This window comes from Drosophila biarmipes, chromosome 3R (genome assembly GCF_025231255.1).
Source record: "Drosophila biarmipes strain raj3 chromosome 3R, RU_DBia_V1.1, whole genome shotgun sequence".
NCBI lineage: Eukaryota > Metazoa > Arthropoda > Insecta > Diptera > Drosophilidae > Drosophila > Drosophila biarmipes.
In genome coordinates, this window is record NC_066616.1 from 30839732 (window position 1) to 30861841 (window position 22110).

General features: G+C 47.8%; 2 protein-coding genes across 4 annotated transcripts; both read right to left on the reverse strand.

Moving 5' to 3' along the window:
• Positions 1–59: 59 nt before the first annotated feature.
• On the reverse strand, positions 60–13088 carry LOC108025394 (uncharacterized). The gene is made up of 4 exons (XM_017095870.3): positions 12287–13088; positions 9852–10417; positions 4688–5098; positions 60–4620 (listed from the first exon to the last, which is right to left on the reverse strand). Exons 1-4 carry the CDS (start codon positions 12360–12362, stop codon positions 1438–1440), a joined length of 4236 nt encoding a protein of 1411 aa, XP_016951359.1. The 5' UTR covers positions 12363–13088; the 3' UTR covers positions 60–1437.
• Positions 13089–16557: 3469 nt separating this feature from the next.
• LOC108025468 (protein bride of sevenless) lies at positions 16558–22047 on the reverse strand. 3 transcript variants are annotated; one of them, XM_044095653.2, is made up of 6 exons: positions 21865–22047; positions 20374–20524; positions 19407–19901; positions 18858–19307; positions 17028–18487; positions 16558–16970 (listed from the first exon to the last, which is right to left on the reverse strand). In XM_044095653.2, the coding sequence occupies exons 2-6, from the start codon at positions 20411–20413 to the stop codon at positions 16713–16715; spliced, it is 2703 nt and encodes a 900-aa protein (XP_043951588.1). In that variant the 5' UTR covers positions 20414–20524; positions 21865–22047; the 3' UTR covers positions 16558–16712. The 3 variants fall into 3 exon arrangements, with proteins under 3 accessions (XP_043951588.1, XP_043951587.1, XP_050745381.1); XM_044095652.2 differs by having other exon boundaries at positions 21859–22047; XM_050889424.1 differs by lacking the exon at positions 21865–22047 and adding an exon at positions 21157–21814.
• Between the last annotated feature and the right edge of the window lie 63 nt (positions 22048–22110).

A 22110-nucleotide genomic window follows, 5' to 3' on the forward strand; every position in this document is an offset into this window, starting at 1 on the left:
TAGAAAATATGATCTAAATAAATAACCAAGCAAAACACAAATGCGTTTCAGTAATTATTATTAGTTTATTTAATGTTGTTGTTAATGCATTACAAATAATCAATATTGAATATTTCAGATGGTTTTCCTCTGTCGTAGCTTGGGTTCTTGTGTCTCGTGTGCTTGGTGGACTCTGTGCAAATTATACATACTTTCCAGCAATACTTAATATTATTAATGTTTCAGCATTTCGAGCAGTAGTAGGTTCAAATCGAGTTCTATCTGTTGTGATTTAGTGTTGCGTCCAACGCTAGTTAATATTTATTCAATTGTTCTATTATTTTACGGTATAAAGTTAGTTTAGCTAGCTAAAAAACACATGTACAGTCGCGTATAGGTATATATATAATTTATTTTATTGAAAATGTTTGCGTTATTTTTCAAATAACCGTTCTTAAGTGACAAAAAATTTAAGTTTAGGCATAGGCTTATGTTACAATCGTGTTTATTGGCCGTTTTTGGGAAGTGAGTTGGTTACTTCTTCTAATCGAGGAAACTGAAATGGTGCTCTTAAACAGGATGAAAATATAAGACTTTTAAAAATTGTTCGTGAGCTTCTTAAACAGTTTTGTGTATAATCTTTTGATTTACTTTGCATATGTACGGTTTTGTCGTAGATTTAAATGCAGTTATTGATATTCGTAGGTTAGAGGGCTCTATTAACTTGGTAGCGTTGAGTGTATATATGATTTTCCTATATTTCTTTGTTCTTGCTGTAAACCTTGTATTTTTTATTTACTCATGTATAAGTGGTATATTTTGTTTCTGTTTTGATGGACGTTTGATGATTATTTGCTTCGAAATCATAGCTTAAGGTGCTTGAAACTTAGACTGACAGTAGCGCAAGATACAAAATGATGCTCGTTGTAAATAGAATATGCTCGTATAACTAGTAAGATTTGTATTTAGCTTGCGTTGTATCGTTATCGCATTCGATTCGATTCGGTCTTACAGCTATGTTTTCCCTTGAAATTGGATTTCAATGCAGTGCGATCCTGCGTTCGCGTCCTTGAGCAGGCCTGCTAACAATAAATTAGTGCTGGGTCGCAGAACGGGGCTTCCCCGCCGCGATTCGCCAGCCGACTAGAGTAATAGACTAAATTTAACAATTCCTTTGGGGGCATCAGATCAGAGACTACAGCTAGGGAATGAATTTTCGTTTCAGAGCGGGGACTCAAACGGGCTTACTATGCAAGTTGATAAAAAAAGGATCAAGTGTTTTATTTTAAATATTTTATAAAGAAGGTCACACTGGTTTCCAAAAAATTAGCAGTGTGGCCTTGCAATTTTAAATGACGTCTAAATTAGGATGATTTTGATTCAAAAACTTAAACTGGATTGGATATTTAAGACAAAAGTAAGTTACGTTCTGAATCCCCTTTTGAGAGTGTAGTGTGCTTAGATGGTCCACACCTGGACCTTTTCGGCCACCACACACCAGCTGGCCCGCTCGTAGTAGGAGCTAACGATGTGCAGACTGGCCACATGGTGGTTGATCAGTGCGTCCAGCTCGCCCTCGCGGAACACATGATAGTAGCGGTGGTGGGTACTGGCTCCTCCCTGCGAGGGGCTGTCCAGGGAGTTGGTGGAGCTGTTTGAGTGCTCCAGCGATTCGTTGGAGGGTCGCTGTTGGAGATTAGCTGGTTGGTTGGGCTCCTTCTGTGGCTGCTGCTGCTGGGAGGCCGTCTGTGGTTGGACCTTCAGCGCCGCCATGTTACGCCTGCGTTGGCCATAGTCCGCCATTCCCTCGCCCAACTGATCTCCACCTCGGGCCTCCAGAGCCTCAGCCTCGGCATCCTCGTCATGTTCCTCCTGCTCCTCCTCCTCGGGTATGACATCGTCCTCGTCCTCCTCCCGCACATCACTGTCTCCATCGTCCTGGAGAAGGTAGGCTGTCTCCGGATTCAGCTGATAGTGTCGATTCCTCTTGTAGTTGAACTTGGAGATCTTGCAGTGCTCATAGACGCCCAGGGAGTAGCTGGACTCGTTCTCCTCCTCCTCCTCTTCCTCGCCATCCTCCTCCTGGATGGTGAAGCTGCGGGTCTGCGAGGATAGTGATGAGGTAGAGGAGCTCACTGGGGATTGCTGGAGACTCGGTTGCGTGGATAGATTGGCCAACATCAGGCGACGCTCCCTGAGCTCATCCCGGAATGCACTCAGATCGCCATTGGAACGCTTCTTGCCGCCGCCCAGGAACTCGGAGAGATCGCCCATTCCAATCCCGTCCAGATATCGACACTCGGTGCGATTGCTCTTGTCCTCCAGTTCCCGCTGCAGTTGGGCAGTCAGTTGCTCGGCGAATTCCGCACAATCCTGCTTCTGGGTTGCTTCTCTCTTCTCCGGAAGAAGTGTGGCACTATCTGCATTCAGGATTATATCATCCTCGGCCTGCGATCGGGAGCTATTGATCTGGAGCTCTCCCTTGTGATACTGCTCCTGCTGTATGCTGATCAACTGGGCTAGACTGGGCTCACCTTCGTCCTGGGAAGCGGAATTCGAGTTGGCGGAGGCACCTCCTCCTTCGTCGCTTCCAGAAGGCACCTTGGCCGATCTTGGAGCACTGATCACACTGTCAATGGAGTCAGGAGAGGAGGGTTCACTGGAATCGCTGTCCAGGTCATCGGTGGCCGGATTGAAGAGCTCCAGGGAGAGCAGCTTGGTGGCCAGCGAGGTGGAGGATGCCGAGGTGGACACCCCAGAACCTGAGGCTCTCCTCACGATCGGAAAACTCTGGCGTTGCAGCTGCAGGGATTGCTGTTTCCGGAACTTGGGAATGGGTGGCAAGTCACGAATGGCCTGGCGGGTGATCCGGCGTACCGGAGGCGACTCCTTGAGCGGTTCCCTCGGCTGCTCCTTCACCGGCTCCCTTTTGGGTGGTTCCATCTGCTGCTCCTTCTGCTGCTCCTTTTGCTGCTTGATGTGCGCCTCATCGAAGCTGAAACGAGCTGGCTTCGAGGGAGGAGTCAAGATGGCCATGGCGGCGGAGACAGCCGACGTGGACTGCGGCGGAGATGTCACCGTGCCCTGGATGGCAGCCGGGGAGTGGGCCGGAGTGGGTGGGCAGGGCATGATCAGGGGCGACGTTGGCACTGAGTGGGTGGGCGGCAGTCGAGAGCCGGGATTCCCCGAACCCTGATCCCTTCCAGCGGCTCCCTGGGCCCTCTGGCCATTACTCGATGAGGAGTTGCTGGAACTGGAGTTGGAGTTCTGGTGCTGCTGCTGGTAGTTCAACTGCTGCTGGTGCTGCTCCGGCTTGGGTATGAAGATGACCGACGCAAAGCTGTCTTCCGACTCGATACTGGTGTCCGATTGCAGGCTGCTGTCTTTGGAGGAGTCCGACCCCGACTCCCGGGAATGCCTTCTGGCCTTGTCTCCCTGCCCGCCGTCCGCGCAGGCCGGGCACTCCTGCTGGTACTGGCTGCAGTGGCACAGGTTGCCCATGGTGCACTCCACGCTGCTGCAGTACGTCACGGGTCCCGAGGACGTGGAGGATGAGGGCAGTATCAAGTGGGACAGATGATGCACGGGATGGTGGTGGTGGTGATGGTGGTGCTGATGGGCCACCGTCGCTCCTGCCACTCCAGCCTGCTTATTGTTGTTATTCAGCGTGGGGTTCTTGTTGTCCACTTGAGTGGTACTCTGGGCAGGATTGGGTTGCGCTTGCGGGACACTTTTGATGTTCTGGATCAGTTTGCTTATCCCTGTCTTGGTCACCCTCTCCAGGCTGCCCGTGGAGCTCTTGATTTTCGTGGTGAAGCCCTCGCGGATCACCTGTAATCTCTTGGAGAACAAAGCCGATCTGCAGAGGAAGGCTTCGTTGAGCGAGGTCTGCTTCTGGATGCGCTTGCGCACCCGCTCCTTCTCCCTCAGTCGATTGCAGGCCATCAGATCCTCGTTCAAAGAGCTCTGTTTGCGCAGGAAGGTGGGTGCACCCGATCCAGATCCTCCCGTTGCTACTCCTCCTCCCTCGACAGATTCTCCCAAAGGGGGCGTGGCCGTCGATGAGGCATGCTGATGGAAATTCCCAGCATAGCAGCCGCTTCTCGTGTACAAACTACTGCTCACGACGCCATTGGAACCATTCAGGCTGCTCACCATCTGGAAGGACTCGGAGGTGGGAGGCGTGGCGGCGCCGACGGCGTCATCATCGCACAGGGATTGCTTCTGCTTGATGAGCTTGGGCCGCCGGCTCAACGTGTTCCCAGCACTGGCCGTGGCCGTGGGCGAATGTCTTCCATTCAGCTGGAGTTGCAACTGGAGTTGCTGTGCCTCCGGCGCATTGAGTAAAAGGGCAGCTGCACTGGCCTTGGATTCGCCCGGGATCAGAGGACCTCCCAGGCTGGGCACACTAGATCTCGAGCGGACAATCTGGCGGGGGGGAGGCTGCAGGATGCTGCCCAAGCTGCGGGACTTGAGGCCAGCCGATAGGGGAGGATCGGGAAAGTCCTCGAAGTCCTCCAGGCGTCGCAGCTCGATAGGCAGATCCTTGGCGTCCTCGTAGTCCAAACTACTGTCGTTCTTGGTGTCCTTCGAGGACCAGGAGTCCATGAACCAGGCATGCCTTCGTCCACGAGCCAGTTTCTAAAGATTCAAAATAAAATATAAGTAAATAACTGAACCTTTAACTGGGATAACGTCCTTTTAATACCTGAATGGCCCTGCGAACGAAGCTGTAGCAGGACTCCCCCGGCGAGGACGAACTCAGGCTGGAACTATCCCCATCTCCTGCCGATCGACTGGAGTTCGTGGAGTCCTCGGTGTAGGCGTGGTAGGGCGGCTGGAAGTTGTCGTCGTCCTCCTCATCCGAGTAGGAGTAGTTCCGGTTCTTTGGCGGCTGCCAGGGTATCAGCACATCCTGCGACTCGAAGCGCCGATGCCGCTGTTCCAGTGCCCACACGGTGATCACCACACGGCCGCCAATCCTCAGGATCCTGGCTAGCTCCCGCAGAGCCTGAACCCGCCGCTCCGTGGTGGCGAAGTGGTGCACCACTGCCAGCGACAACACCGCATCGAAACTGTCATCCCGGAAAGGCAGCTCCAGATTGTCGCAAAGGGCCACCTGGATAAAAAATCATAAACAGGATTTTTATTTTACTTTGTACTTTAATTAAACATAATTTGCATTAATACCTCAAATAGCTATAACTAAAATAAATCTGAGATAATTATGTTTTCCTCTTAAATTGAAAAACTTGATTGATTTACGGGCTTAATGATTTCCCCAGGGGGAGGCCCAACACCATAACATCGCAGACCACCAGCGATTCCCTGGGCAGCCATGCCAATTAAGTTGTGTCAAAGATAAGTCCTCGCAGGAGCCTCTTTGTGGGGTCGGGACTGCGGTCGCTGACATCGAGTCCTTCCGAGGAGTCTCCCACGGGTCCTGCCCGCAAAAGTATGCAATTGATGTGCTGTAAGCTGCGGCCACAAAGAAGAGATGATGCAATTTTTAAGCCCTGAGCCCGGGACCGCCATCAATCGCCTTCTAGGAAAGCTGAACTTTCAGGATGGATGACACGGAAAAAAGGGGAAATTTCCATATCAAAGGGCTGCAGCCTGATTCAATAAGCCAGTATTCCTTTCGGTCGGCTACATCATTTCGCAATTAGTAACTTTTTGCGAGCTGGGAAAACAAAGTTATCGGTTCGCCTGGCTGATTGCAAGTTGGCTTCGACCATTTGTCATTCAAATGTACGCCGGGGGAAAAGTGCTCTTCGAAAGTCGAACACTTGGCCATCGGAACCAGCAACCTGACCTAACACAATGTGGCCAAACCCGATGCAGCTGTTCCAGCCGTGTGCACGCCATTTATATTCATTTTCGTGTCAGGGCCAGAGAACTGATGGTGTCAATTACCGTGGCTGGGATGAAGGGAGTTGGCCAAACAAAGGTGTATTTTATTCGTTCAATATCTATATATACGTGGACTGTGTACACTGGATGACAAACTGCCAGGCGCGTCAGTGGAGAAATTTAATATCGATTCAAGCTGTTCCGGGAAATGCAATATGGATTCACAATTTCCCTGGAAATCTCATTGCTCTCAATCCCCTCGTTCGCGGAATCGAATTTACATTGCCCCAGCAAATGCCAAATTAAATATTGGAAAAGGCTACACAAGTATTATGTTTCGCTCCCCGGTGAAATGCCATTTTATTTGCTGAAATCTTGTATTTCCGCTTCCTGCTCAACTATTATCGCGTCGGCTGTGTGGGTGTACAGGCTGTGGGTGTGTTTTTCTGCAGAAATAAAAATCCTTGACCCGCCAAGCCTTACACTTTCCCAGCGTTTTCCGCCTGAGGTGATTCAGGTGCTCCCTGCCCACCAGCAGAAATTCAGACGGTGCCATTCCAAGCTCGAAGACTTCAGCAAATATCAATTAACATAAGTGTTTTTCGGCCTCTGAGCTTTCGATGGGGCTTAGCAGGAAAATCTGCTTTTGTTGGCGGGAAATAATATTTTAAGCGATTTTTAGGATAGCTGCAGGGGATAAAAGAACTCGAAAAGGATTAAAACCAATCCTTAAGTTAAGTTGTATTAAGTCAGATACTCAACTACATAACTCTTAGAAGAAAATGGTTTAAAATGTATCCCATTGAATAACCCCTTTCCCAAACCATGAACACTTTCCTTTTGGATGCATGAATCGGTTATTAATCATTGTATTCTCCTTTGTGGAAACGCCCAGGCACACAAACAGAATCTCATGCATTTTAGGTAAGCAAGCTTTTGTTTCCCGCTCACGAGGATGATTCCTAATGCATGGCGAGGCAGAGCCATTCATCCGATCCCCAGGATCCCCGCATCCACACCCACACCTCACATAACCATAACCATAACCCCTGCACTTTAGTTTCTGCTTTCGATGAATGCGCACGGTGACAGTTCTCCTTTATTTGCCATGGCTTTCTCCCTGCCAAGTGCGCCATACAAATCGTATTTATAGCAGTGGCCATTTCTCACATAGGGGGCTTTTGTGTGTGCAGGATAGTGTCACGCGGGTCGGGCACATGACGCCTTTGAAATTCATGTTGACAGGACTTTCCAGGAGGAGGAGGCGGAGGAGGAGGAGGAGCTGGCTGGCTGGGCAAGTGTCAGGTGAAAGTGAAAAACGTAACGCATACGCAGTGTTGCACGCTAATGAGGCCAAAGCGCAGCTCAAAGGCGAAAAGACGGGGCCAAAAGAGGAAAATCCCTCTGTGCACACTGCATACTGCATACTTTATTCAGCAGGTATCTCTCCGCCTTTGCGGCTTATTTAAATGGCGCTTCAGCCAGGAAAATTGCAGGTTTCACCTGGCCCAGAAAAGGCCCAGCCATTATTGAGTTTCACTTTTTATGCTTGCGGGGCTCTGCAGCATTTCTGGGGTTTTTCCGGGCTGCAAGATTTACTGCCTGTCGCCCCACTTGCCATGCCTATTGCCCTTACAAAATTATTGAGAATCAGGCCAGGCACGAGCTGCAGAAATCAAAGAGTGGCAACAACTTTTCGGTGCCCCACCCGGAGCAAGTTAAATTGGTTTCGCATAAAGTTGTGCTGTGTGCCATCCCTGCAGCAAAAGTTGCATTCGCTCGCATGTCACGTGCGCATTCTGTGTCGGCTTTATTTTAAACACATTAGGCAAATAGAAATAAATACCGATCGGAAGCGTTTCGCTATGCAAATTATCGGGAGCGAAGTGATTAGGAACACATGCGGGCCATCGGCGGGTAAAAGGTCAGGGTCGTAGGGACTCGCTGGCAAATAATTGGAGGCACTAAGCTCCTGTCCGGCCGAATGGTAATGCGGCATGTTATTAAATAAATTAGGCCGCTTGCAGCAAATGGCCGATGGTCGGCGAAATGCAGCAGCTGCTGTTGCAACTGCAGCGCCGCTGTCAATTCCACGCGAAAGCAATTTAAATGCGAGGAATGCGTGTTGTCGATTGCCGCGGCGTGGTGCATGGAAAGTGCGGGGATTTTCTTGGGAAATGGTACTCGGGCCCACCCACTCCGCCTGGAAATGGCACCATAAATAAGCGCCCTGCGTTAGTAATAGATTATGGCGAAAGGCATTGCATACCTCTGGCGGCCATGCCGCTGAATAATGGTCGCTATACACCATTACACAGTCGGTTATAGTCCTTGTAAGAGGAAATGTTGGGGGCTCCCAACAGCCAGCAGCAACAAAGGAAAGTGGGGAAAACTATGCAGCAGAGTTGTGTCATTGTCGAGCGAATATTGTTCGTGGGGGAGAACTAAGTGCGCTGTACTTCATGTTCATTATGACATAGTCGAGCGTATCACTTAATTGTGCCCAGCAGTTGGGGGCGCGCATCCCGCCCCATAAACTTTTCAATTTCTGAGCTTAGCACGGTGCCATGTTATTAACTCGAGACCCTGTTGAAGACAGCTGAAAGTAACCTATGCTATCTACCATTTCTGGATTTAGTGAGGTGTAATTTTAAGCTTTACCTTGACTTTTAAATATACTATATTTTTAATATATGTATAAATTACGTTCAAACACCCATTTATAGCAATTAATATTTCTAAATCCAATTTAATTCAATGCAAATTAATTAAAAATCAAGCCATTCTGAAATCAAATTAGTTGGCCAGTAGCTGGAATAAATAAATGTTTAACGAACTCGACTGCACAATTGGCCTAATTTTTCCGACCAGTCGCCCAATTTAGCCAACTTAGTGGCCATTTTTGATATTACCTATTTATGCAACATCCCATTGGCTCATGCAATATGCATTCATGTTAGTTTGGAGTGCCAAGTGCTAGGGTGCTAAGCTTTAAGCGGAACTGCTGCCACTCGAACTGCATAAAATGAAATAGGCGATTATGCATCCCTTTTGGCTGCCAACCATCTGCAGTTTATGGGATCTGCATCGTTGGCTGCTCCTCCTGCTCCTGCTGCTCGTGCTGCTCCTCCAGATGACTGGTTTTACGGCACCGCTGCGGACCATTGCAATTATGAGGCATTAAAACTCCCAATGGCGAACGGCGAGCGGAACATGTGCAAATAATACCCAATGATAAGCATAATTTATGCGTGCTACTAATGGCCATTCCAAGTGGAGCAACCAGCATTTGAATCTGGCGAATGTTTTACAGCACGGGGACCCCTGAAAATGGAAAATGGGTCAATTGTGTGGCCAAGAGCTCCAAGGAACACGACCGCTCCGAAGAACCATGCAATTAGCAGGCTGCAATTAGGCTGCTCACACACTTGAAGTTCATGCGGCGCCCCTTTTGCGAACTCAGCTAATCAAGAACTTACTAACTAGGGACCTTGAATTCACGGAACCTTGATTAGTGCCAAAGAATAGGGTTTAACCGACTGCAATTGACATTAGTTTCGGTTCGAGATGTATATAAATAGAATTGGTAACCAAAGTTTATGTATTCCAGACGAGATGAAGTTCTATTTGGTATTTGCAACTCTATTCGCTCTGGCCCTTGCCAAAAGCGATCCCCAACCACCGAGCCCATGGGGACCTATCGGAGACTGGTTCAACCCCGGTCACAAAATAGATTAATGAGTTTTGAATGTATTGTAAAACTTTTTGCTAATTAAGCAACACTAAATATCGTTTTAAATTCATAAATAATGTTCTGGGATAGAGGTATAGTGTAGAGTGCTTAATTGTACCTAGGTAAGGTAAAGGGAAATACGGAGTTCCTACGTCATTATAGAGTAAAGAAGGAAGTATTAAGGTACAAAGAAGACAATTGAATGTACCTAAGTAAAAAACAATCTCAGTAAGTGTACCTAGATTAAAATTTATGTACAAATAACTAGATATTTGGCAAAACTCACCTCGCCGCCCTTCTCGTGGGCCACCTTGCTCAGCCGGTAGCAGCGCTCCACGCCGATGGTGCAGATGGCCGGGTTGCACTGCGTGAGGTACCGCCCACTGCCGCAGCCCACGTCGCAGACCACGGAACCGGGGTCCAGGCCGCTGAGGAAGTGCGCCATCCGGGGACGCACTGGGCCCGTGGGCTCCTCGCAGTGCTCGTACACATCGTGCACGTAGGCCCGTTCCAGGGCCGCCGACCTGCCACTGGCATCGCTGCTCGAGGGTTTCGCCTCCGTGGGTTGGGGTGGGGCCGCAGTCTTTGTTGTCTCGCTGACAGGTGAACTGGTGCCACCTGCTGCTCCTCCTCCTGGCGATCCCGTCTCCAGTGTTGTGGCTGCCGTCGGGGATACAACTGTGGGCGCCAAATCGCCCGCTTGTCCTATGCCCGATGCAGCGTTTGTTGCAGTTGCCGTTGTCAATTGCTTGGTCATTGTGGCTGCTGCTGTGGCAAGTGTGGCTGCTGCTCCCGATGTGGCTCCTGTCGTTGTGCGGCACTTGTCATACGTTGTCGAGGGGCAAACTTCATCTGCAGAGCACACAAAAATAGATGGAGGAAGTCAGAAGCGGGATTTCACACGGATTTCGTGTCAGAAACATGACACTTAATAATGCCAAGTACAAAATGTATCAGACTGAACCTTTAGCAACTGTGTAGATACTAACTTATATTATATGAATATATATGAAATATATTATATGAATTGTCTATGAAAGCATAGAAAATACATTCCATCCAAAGTGAAAGCTTTCCTATCTTATGGTCTTGTGACACTGGCTATTCTTGACTATATTAATGCATAAATTTACCTCTTCTTTCTTTAATAAAGAACACGTATGCTCAGAATAATTGGTTTAATTACTTTATCTAGAATACTCCTCTACTTTTCTAATACTTCTTTGCCCATTTCAATTAAAAGTAGATTAGGAAGTTGATAGCTGATTTCCAGAAACAAGGTCCTCCAGGACCTGCAGCTCAAGAGCTTCCACGGAAACCTGTATCGGGATTATATCCATTGAGTTCTCGGAAATGCCCCTCTAGCCTCTTCGTTACGCAAACTGCAGAGTAATTTATAATCCGCCAAACAATTTGTATAATTAAGCCAATTGCTGGCATAAAGTCAATTTCGGCCCCTGCTCCCTTCTTGTTGCATGCCGTTGGAAATTTTGCGAGGAACGAAAGGAGGACTGCGGTGCATGACATCAAGTCGTAAAATCGTTAGAAAAACGTCAGCACAGCCCACTCAGACACAGAAAGGCCAGCGAGCTGCATTCCGGATGTGTGGCAACTGTTTTCGGCTGGCTTTGTTGTTGACATTTTATAACCATACTTCCGGTGGCACTTCGAATGGAAATTTCAACGCCTTGGGCGCAGGCAACTGGCCATTGTCAGAGCCAATAAATTGCATTAGAATGCTGTTGCACAAGGGGAAATTACCAACGGTGGGCGGTGCTGCTCTCCGCCAGGTGGGCCGCAGTGGGTGGGTGGCTGGCAAAGTTCAGCGGTGGGTGGCTCGAGGCCATTTGCAGGGAGCCACAGCAGCCGGCAGTGGGCGCCCAACGACATTAGTGCAGTAAAATGGAATTATAATTGAAATCTGATTAAAAGCAGTTGTAGTGCCAACAATGACGCAGCATTCGCCATGGGGATGGTCTCGAGAGGGGGCTGAGACTGGGATCCACGCACAGCCCGTGTCCTGGGGGCGTTAATGAGCTGGCGCCCACTCTGGGTATGTGTTAATAAGCACTGTAAATGAGTTATAAATGTGTTTTATGACATTTTGATTGAAATAATGGCATAGGAGGGGAGACTAGGGAGCTGCAACGGAGGCTAGACACATAGAGAGCGGGGTATAAATGGGAAAGGAGTAACCCAGTCATAAGTATTTCGTCATACATGTGTTCTTAATATTTGATTGTTCACTTGTATTTCATTTTTTTATTAAATATAGTATGTGCTTGTACGAGATTAAAAGATATTAACTATATGTCTTAAAACGAACTTGTTATTTTCCCCTAAGTAGAATTCTGAGTTGAGTACTTTCCTAGCAAAGCCCTCTTAAAATTACCCGTAAATATAGATATTTAATTTTCCTAAATGAGTTACTATTAATATAGATTATTGCAAAGACAATCCCACGGATACCAAAATCGTTCTAGCTTTTCCCTGGGCTAAGCACCTGCCCCCAGCTGTCTAAAGATTCTCGGCTGATGCCTGCTTAAGCCAGATAGCTTCCTTTTCATTCTTGGCCTCTGTTGAGCATGATGGGCACTCATCAACGTCGTTTTTCCCGTGTCTGCCGTATCCGTTTCCCTATCCGCATCCCCATCGGCATCCTAATCAATGAAGTGCTTTCCCATTACCCATACGCCCAGTGGTCCAGGACAAGGTGCTCACCTTTTGTGGGGCCGTTGCTGCGCTGATAACTCGCGTTCAACAAAGCCGTCGACGACGCCAGTTCCGCTGATAACATGCGATGCGATATAGATGATGTAGATGGGGCTATTACCACGGGGGCCGTGAGGTCGGAAAATCAATGTGCATGCATAATTTAAAGTCTGTTGCGGCACTTCAGACCTTCCACAGCCAGTTGAATTGGACTCTCGACAGCTCGGCGACGCGCGAGTATTTTTAGACCTTCGAAGCGGGGCACGTTCTGCAGGATAATTTGCTCAATTTATTTTTGAAATCTATCATTATGGCAACTACACGGTGTAGTTGTGGCGTGCTTGTTTTTGTTTTCCTGGCCACTGGGGCACTGGGCGGAGGACCTCCTGCTCCCCTCGGCTGCCACACAAAATAGGATACACAAAATGCGGGCTCCACGGACTCCTGTCAATGCCTCTGGCATATGACGTTTCCTTTGTGTGTGAGTGTGTGATTTTCTGCTTCTTTCGGGCACTTTTCACTTGCACTTTTCCCTGGGATTCGTTTCATTCTCATCGACGGGGTCTTACCAGTTAATTTACCATTATCCCTTGTCGCTTCGGATTCGGGCTCTTGAATTGTGTTTAATTTCTAGGACACTGGCACTTGGCGCTTCACTTGTATACATATATCCTGTACATACGTATGGATTGGGGCGAGTGGGGATTTGTGTGCGGGTGTGTGCGTGTGTGTGTGAGTGCGCGTGTTAGAGGTCCTGTCTCAGCGATTTTCCCGTTTGTCAGCCGTCCTTTCGGGCCTCGTGTCCGTTCTCTCGGAGGCAACGTCGCGTATTAACGTGAACAGCCCCTTGGACTCCAGTGCGATTGTTCAAGGATGTTGCTCCTGCCGCTGTGGATCGCATTGGAAAAGCTCGGCCGACTTGACGAAAGCTTTCCGGAGCAAGGCGCCCGCTCACAGCTGTTCTGCGGAGAGGGAAAGTGAAAGCGGAGCATCGGAGCGGGAGCATCCGCCAGTCTCCGAGTTATGGGTTAAGTGCAGAAAGGACTTTCTCTATAAACAAATGCTTAACCAGCATTGTGGGTAGCACTGCAACACTATGAACTTAAAGTCGTCCTATAACAGAAAAGCAATATAGATTTGATACTTTATAAAGTGTATTTTATAGTGTCCTGATTAGGAGTTTAATAGTTCGTTTGAATAAGGATGAAAAATAATATTTACAAATATTTTTAAAAATGCCTAATACGTCTGATATGATTTATTCCAGAACGATTTGTTATATTTTACTTTAAAATAATTTATATATATGCTTACAAACATAACTTATTTAATTAAAAATAAAATTAAGAAATTCAAAAAATAGAAAAATACGGTTTACGAATAATGTGGAGTTTTCTACCCAACTTTATAAGCATTCTTGGTCTTACGACAGAAATAGATAATTGAAACTGGCAAATCCAATTGATTTAAGCCTGCTTTAAACTTAAAAAGCCATATAAAATATAATTTGCCATGCCAAAGCCCCTTCGAGAGCTCAATGGCGGTCCGAAAATAGCCTGCCCAGGGCAATTAAAGTGACAAAAGAAAGAAAAGCTCGGAATTTGTCTTTGTTTGGTTAACGCGAGTCGGCCTGTCAAATTTCATGAATGAACCCCACTTCGCAATTGAAGAAGTCAAAAAGCGAGGAAAGTGGAAATGGGGGAAGAGCAACAACCGCATATGAAAAGCCATATGAAAAGCCAGTGCACAGAAATAGAAGCTTCGTCGAGTTGGCCAGCGAAATGTGTCGAAAATAGCAAAATAGCACGGAGCCAGCCACGAAATAGGCGAAAAATAGCTCCACGAGCTGCCAAATGGCGCAAACTCTACCCATAGGGCGTCCTTTTCCACCCTCGTGCATCCGTCTCACTTGCTCCCGATTGCTGTTGATGAATGAAAAGCTTTTTGTTTCGCCTTTGCCGCTATCTCAGAGTCGCGTGGAAAACGGAAAAGTGGGAAAACTCCCGCCGATGTCGCTGTAGTTGTAAAGTAGCGCCATCCTCTGACGTCCCCGCATAGTAAAAGCTTGTAAGTCGGGGGGATTTTCCCGGGAGTGGGTGGCATCCCGAGCGTCACATGTCTTTTTCGGGCCGCATGACTAATATAGGCAAATGGCGAAAGAGTCGCGGGACGTGGCGCACATTTGGCGACATGCCAGGGCAGATACGCATTCCTAAACAAAATGCTCAGTACTCAGAGAAATGTTTCAGAACTGGATTTAAAAACCATAGAACAATTTTTTTTAAAAAGTGTCCAAAACTATGCAATAATATTTTATAAATTCGTTTTCTGTTTGTACTGCATACTTTTAGACACCAAATTAAATTGTAACTTCCCTATTTCTTTGTTTTTATTAGATTTACAGTATAACTTCTTCAGTAAATCGTTGTTGACAGCTTACACTCAACCTTTTTTTTTATTTTAATCCTGACCTTACATTTTTTCTCCCAGTGCAATCCCTAACTGGTAATGTCTGATTTTTACCGGTAGGTGAGTTGATGTCGTCACTGAACCAAAGGATACGCTGTTGAATGATTCACGAGTGGGAATGCAAGGAGTGGGTGTTTTACGGCATGTTACGACAAAGGAAAAACTTTTCTGATGCCAGATTGAACTTTAAGTAGAAGTTTGCAAGTGGAAGCGACTTTTATGATTGTTTAGGGCTATCTTTAGCGTGGGCCAAGAGCGTCACGGGCGGTGACGTTTCTAATGTGACTTGATTTTAGGGTGGTTGGGGGACAACCAAAAAGAAATCCCCCACAGAACATAATATTATGTATGTCCCGATACAGATATATAAATAAATAGATTCCCAGTGTGCCATGGGATGTCTTCTCGCCTCGGGCGCACGCCTGGCTTCTAACGAATGTGGCATCATTAGTTCTGTCATAGTCATAAATCATACGCCCAGTGGAACGAGCACTCGTATAGACGGCAGCACGCCGAGGAGGCAAGGACGAACACGTTATTGCGGCAGGACTGCATTGCTAATAATGTCACGTAGCACAGCTTTTGACAGTCAAGTGTCACACACACACACTCCACGGCCACTGCCACTTCCACTCCAGCCGGAATCCAAGATTAGGCCAAGCTCAACATGGCCAATTATGGGGGGGGGTCTGCCCAACCCCCTGCTTTACATACATCTCCTCCCACTCCGCCATCTCCTGCAGAATCGCAAAATTTAATTACGAAAACTGTGCTGGAAATTATGCCAAAACATACGCAAGGACAGAACGTGGCGGCCATGCCAAGAATGCCAAAGATAAACAGGAAAATGGCAAGAGGAAAAACTCATTTCGCAGTGTTATCGCCGCCCGGCAATCAGAGCAAAACGCCCACGAGCGAATCCCTATTCTTATCCGCATCCTTATCCCTGTCCCTGGCTGGCAGAGACATTTCCTCTTTTTGTGTGTCGGCAAATGAAGTGCAAATTATGCCAGCGGAATGGCCAGTGGAAAGCGAGGAAAATCGCGGAAAACAAAGCGCCTTTCACGTAGCCCCGAAAAGTATGCCATACTCACAGGAGAGGCGGGTATGGGGGATTTTTGGGGCATTTCGAGTGAGATTACATGGCAAAGCATAACTTTATTGAGGTTGGTCCTCCCCGTTAACCCTCTAATGCCTGGCGCGTGGCATTGTCAGCACTCTGGGCGCCATTCGAAATGGTCGCGTGTAGTCGGTGGTTTCGGCGGAAAACCTCGCTTTTCGCCGGCCTTTGTGGCGGCCCGATAGCATATCTTGTTGCGCATTTGTCCATGTACCACGGTCAATGTTCTCGGCCTGGCCAGTGTCACCCTGACGTCAGCGTCCTCCAGGGAAGCCCCCCACCCTCGGCCTCACCCCCACCCCCCCAGCACCAAGGCCAAACAAATGGGCGACCAATGTCGCGTGACGCACAAGGATATAGAGTCCTGTGATTGTCGTCGTTGCCGTTGGGCCTAAGATGATGTTCCTAGCTCTCGCTGTTTGCTCTGTCACGTGTTTGCCCAGCAAATTAGAGTTATAGTCTGGCCTAAGAGAGAGCCGGGACGAGAAAGTCGGAAAGCTTTGGGAGCTTTCTCCGAGCAGGGGCACAAACCATTTAGGGAAAACCGCTTTCTTGATTGGTAAAACTACAGGAGCGGCTCTGAGGGGATTCCCCAAAAAAAGGATGTTAAAAAAATATTATAAATGATTTATATATATTCGTAGTTCAATTTAGCTGTCTCCCAAAATGATAATAATAATAACTTCCAAAGGAATTACATTACGATAGTGCTATCTTGTATCTGTTTATTATATCAACTTCCATAGGATCTTGGTTCGTCAGTGATTCAAAATGTTGGACAATTCTTGGGCTGAATTCACGTTCGTGGAACTTTGACTAGAGGTGCCTCATTACACAGGGAATGGGCTAGAATCGTGTGATCTTGTTGTGATCGGGCGAGGGGGGCAGTGAGGACACCGAGGATCGGGAGGGACTCTGCTGGGGTCTTGGCGGAGGACGCTGGGGATTGATGTTGGCATTGGCCTGGCGGAGATTGGCGAAGAACTGCTGGCGACGGGGTCCACCTCCGCGCAAGGGTAACGTGGGAATCTCACTGGGCGACTGGTGGTTCATCTCCTCCTGCGAGCAGTGCCGCATGGCGGGATTCACGCACTCGTAGACACTCTGTAAAATATAATCTACATGTAATTAAAGTTAATTTTATTTTAAATAAAGACCCACCTGCTCCGAGGAGTACTGATTGTTCTGGGCAAAGGCCAGCGAGGTGAGCGAGGGCAAGGCCTGGGCAATATCCGACCGCTCGATTCCCCTTACAATCAAGAAGGTGCGTGGTATCAGGATACCCACTAGAACTGCCCAACCAGAGGCCTGTAACCCCAAGGGTACAGCTGCATCTCGCCACTCATCACCGAACAGGGACAAGGCTATCCAGGCGACCCAAATCACCATGATGAGAACCGATCCAATGACTATGAGTATGCCCTCGCGGTAGTTCCTCTGAGACCGGTAGACAGAGGGTATCAAGGCGCCCACACAGCAGAGGAGCACGAAGTCATAGGCCAAGAGACCCCACAACCAGCGGCCATAGTAGATGTTCTCACAGGATACCGTCTCCGAGGCCACGTGCATCACGACCAGGAGTTGCACGGACATGCCCACCTGGGCGACGACGCTGAAGGCGCAAATCACCGCCTGGATGTAGCCATTCACGTGGGATAGGAAACCTCCCTCCGAGCCTATAGAAGCCAACATCACCGCGCGGCAGAGGAGCAGGGAAAACACAAAGCAGTAGACCAGAGTCATGATGAAAACCCTCACCGCGCAGAGGGTATTCAGGGTCTGGGCATCCTCGAAGGTCACATGCGAGTTGCGCTGCTCGCCCACATACTCAATCGAGAAGGGCACAAAGGAGCAGAAGACCAGGATGAGGGACAGGAGGAGCAGTATCGAGGTGGCCGGGTTGCCCTCGAAGACGTCGCCCAGCGAGATGCGCACCACAATGAACACCAGGATGGCCAGCGTGGCAATCAGGCCCAAAATGGCAGCCGTCAGCCCAGTTGCCACCCACGTGTCCATCTTGATGCGCCAGAACATCACCGATTCGCCATCGAACAGGAAGGGATACCGCCTGTTGTCCCCAGCACTGTACTGGCAGTTGAACACCTGACCGAACTTGGTCTTCAGCTCCAGGCTGGTGTGATTGTCCCGATTGTAGTGGTAGTACGTGGTCACGTTGCTCACAAAGTTCTGCGAGGCAATCTCGCGCAGCTCCGTGCGGGACTCGCCCGTGATCTTGTCCAGCGTCAGCACCTTCTTCTGGTACATCTGGAAATTCATGGCGGTGCCCAGTTTGCGCATCATTAGAAGGGACAGGATCTCAGCCGTATCGTGCGCCTGCCTGTACTCCGAGGTCCTCCAGTCCTCGATGAAGTTCGTGAAACTGAAGCAACTCTCGAGGACATACAGATCCTGCTCCGCGTCCCGCTTGCAGTGCTTGGACAGGGAGCCGCGCAGCCAGTTCATCAGGTCGATCATGGAGCCGGCGAAGCTTAGCACCCGCGAGGGCACCACACTCCTCCCGATCAGGATGTCGTCCAGCGAGCTGGGCGAGGAGTCCAGTTCGGTGGCGGTGCTCAGGTCGATTTCGTTCTCCATCAGGACGAAGGCTCTGTTGGGTAAGTCTTGGGGTAAAAAGAGTGGTAACTATGTTAAATTAAGTTTGTTCTACAACTTTCTTATTAACTTTTAAGTTCTATATTATTGTGAAATATATATTTTGTCAAAATAAAAATCAATAAATAAAATTGGAAACCCTGAATCAGAATTCTCCGTAAACTATTGAAATCTAAGAAATTTGTTTAATGTGAAGGAAAGTATCTTTAATATGGTATATTTTTCTATTCGAGAAATTTTCTTCACGAATAGAGTACATTCCTGAAAATGATCCCATTCAACCGAAAACCAGATAATTCACCACTACTGAAATATATTTTTAAAAGGTATTTCTATACTCCTGACTTCCCCTAGCTTTTCTAGCCAGTCCCTACCCACCTGCCAGAAACTCATCGTCCGTTCGCTCGGTGGGCACGGAGAACAGAGTGCCATTCTCCTTGAAGTGGCTGGCCAGCTTGTTGCCAAACATTATGTACACGTTCTCGTCACTTTTGAAGTGCATGAGGCACATGTGCTCCTGGCGGGCGGCCTCCATGAATTCATTGTACATCTCCAGCGTTTCGGTGGCTATTTCCACGGATGCGATTTTCTCGCCCCACGGCATTTGGTGCAGCAAGTGCGCCACCTTGGGAAAGATGTGGGCCCGCGTGCCTGGTATTGGCCAGATATTGTACTCGAGGTCCTTGATGACCGACTCCAGTTGTTTGTACAGCTCCCAGTCGAGGAAAATGCCCAAGGAGTACGCGGTGCACTGCTGCAGATACTGCACCTCCTGCAGGAGTAAGCTCTCGGCCAAGCTGGCGTTGTCGATGCTGATGGCGCGAATTCCTTAGATATATTACATACATTTTAATGAAATAAAATATTTGCACATATTGCTAACATAGTTATAAATAAAATAAATGTTTATAAAAGCACTCCACTGACCAATTTCAAAGTCTGCCATTATGAGATTCGCCTGGTTCACTCGATTGATCACGAACAGGGCGGAGTCGGGGTCCTTGGTCAGGACGCTGAGCATCACCTCGCCCTCGAGTATCTTGACAAACTCCTCCTGCTTCCGCACCACAGGTCCCTCATCCGCACTGCTGACGGTCATCTGCAGGCCATTGAGACATATTTCCGGCACCAAGCTGGCAGTGGTGCCACTGCTGCTGCTGCTGCCCTCGGTGGTGGATGAGATGAGCAGGGCCAGCTGGCCATCCGCGGAGCTGGAGGTTCCATCGGTTCCGTCGTCGGTGGTCTGGCCCACCGTCGTTGTGGGAGCCCTTGTGGCTATGCTGCCGACGGGCTTGGCCTGTTGACCTGTGGGCTGCGGTTTGGTTATGCGAAGCGGAGCCGACTTCTTGGTGGGTGATGTCACTTCGATGCCATGGCAGTCCAAGATGCAGACAGCCAGGGTGATTAGGAGGCACACAAGAGCTGGGAATCAGGGATTCAATTTAAGTAAAATAAGGGTAAAAAGTGGAAAGCAGATGTAGGAAATGTTTTATTGATTAATTTAGAAATATTTAAAGTAATTTAATGTATAGTAGAAAACTCTAAAGACATTTTGGAGTTTCAAAATTATGTTTTATAGTTTGTAAGAACGGAATAAAGAGCCATATTTATAGCAATATCTAAATACATGTATTGTGAAATGTCAATAAAGGTACTTGACATTTTCCCTAATTTGCAGAAATACTTGCAATCGATTGATTAAACTATATAGAAATCTCAAAGAAATCTGTAGAAATGGCCGTGCCATTTTCAACTCTTACTCAAGACTTGAATGCCATTCGAGAGAAAAATTAAGCACTTGAAAATGCTCAGAAGAAATATAAGAAGTCCGCTCAAGTTGTCATTTATTCCACTGCGTTTCACTGCTGCCTTACAACATTTGCCGAGCACTCACCCACTGGCAATGGCTTCCTCCGCGAATTCATGACCTTCATTCCAAGAGTTTAATGGTTTTTAATTAAACAAAAAGTGACCGTTGATAATAGAGCGATTTCGCAGTCTTTTCCTCAACAAGTACCGACAATTGGTAGCATTTTCTGAGCACGCTGGAACAGAGAGATATTTGCCAGTTGGTTATTAGCAATTAAAGACCAGTGCACAATTTTATTTTTAGCCCTTTGTATTTTTCCCGGCCACTTCAAGCCACATTTGCCGACCGCGTGGAGAGTGTTGCACTTTAATCGCATTAAAAAATGTCACACTAACACAGTTTGCACTTTTCCAAGTCCGTTTCTTCGTGATTTTCCCCACTATCAGTGCAAAGTAATGCGGTGGAAAATATTTCTGTTTCTCTTCGGCATATTCCCTCCCACTTTGGGAAAATCAATAGCACTGCTTTATGTTTTAAAGGCGAATTTAGTTAATTTATGACATCCACCGCACTTTTTCACAAATTCACGCACCGAGCCCTCCGACAGTCTGGGCCACAATAGTTTTGGTTTTTAGCCAGGGAGGAGAAAAAAACAAGTGCTACGCCTCAGTGATTTTAGGGTCAATTAAACGAGTCTCGTTTTATGTTTGCCCAGTGATGTACGCAGCACTCAAGCCACGAATTCCGTTTGTCCAATTTGATTTGCCAGCCCCTGGGCCCACGGGTGCAGTATTGCAATTATGTTCTATTCGATTTTTGGTCTCTCCTATTTTTTATTTTATTTTTTTTCGCCGTTTCTGAACCCACCCCCGGGGAGCACTGATGTCGCAGTGTTTTGCACCTGTTTCGGCCGTTTTGTTTTGACTAACTTGGCTTAGGCCCGGCACTCGCTGGTTGTTATGGTTATTGGCTCAAACTGTCACTCACTCATTCGAGTGCTTTTCCCTCGCCCATCGAGTGTACATTTTCCCATAATTACACAAATAAATATGTACACGGTGCACCCCGAAGCCAGTTCAAATATTGGTCATTGCAATTAGCCAACTTGCTGGGCCAAAGTTTCGGGTTTCCGCAAAAGGGGGTGAAAAAGGGTTGGCTGTCAAAGGTGCCGATCAGTAATTGCAATTTTCGGCACTCGACAACTTGACAGCCTGCACAATATTATTTTATCCGTTTCTGGCTTATCGAAATGCTTCATTCACTTAATGGCTAGCCAATCTAAACTCGACCCCAGCAGAATGTTCTGCAGAATATCTCTGAAAGTGGAATCGACACTGGGGCCTTGGACGCGGGTTTTCCGGGTTTCGGCTTTTGCATAACACTTTTAATTCATGTCAAAGGCAATAGCAGTTGAAAAACTGCAAAGTGCACTTGTCTACATTGCATAAGTTTGGTTTTGATTGTTTTCCCAGGGGCTAACATCTTTTATTGCCACCGAAAAATATTTCACTTCACTTGTTGTAGGTCTTATTTTATTTGATTTTTATTTGCTATGCATTTTCAGCTCACACGCACTAATTTGTTGACGACGGACCACTTTTACGTTTAAACTGCTTGGGCCAACTGAACTGGCGGAAGAGCTGGCAGAACTGCCGCGGCCGTAAGCCCATAAAAATGCAGCTGCAGGTTAGGGTTAGTGGTTGGTTGGTGGGGGTGGTCTTAGGCCCTATTTTCCACTCGACTCAGTTTCACCTGCTCGGGGGTGATGCCTTGTTTCGGCCAGCTCAGCGGCTCTTGCCTCGCAGTCAATATAATATGCAG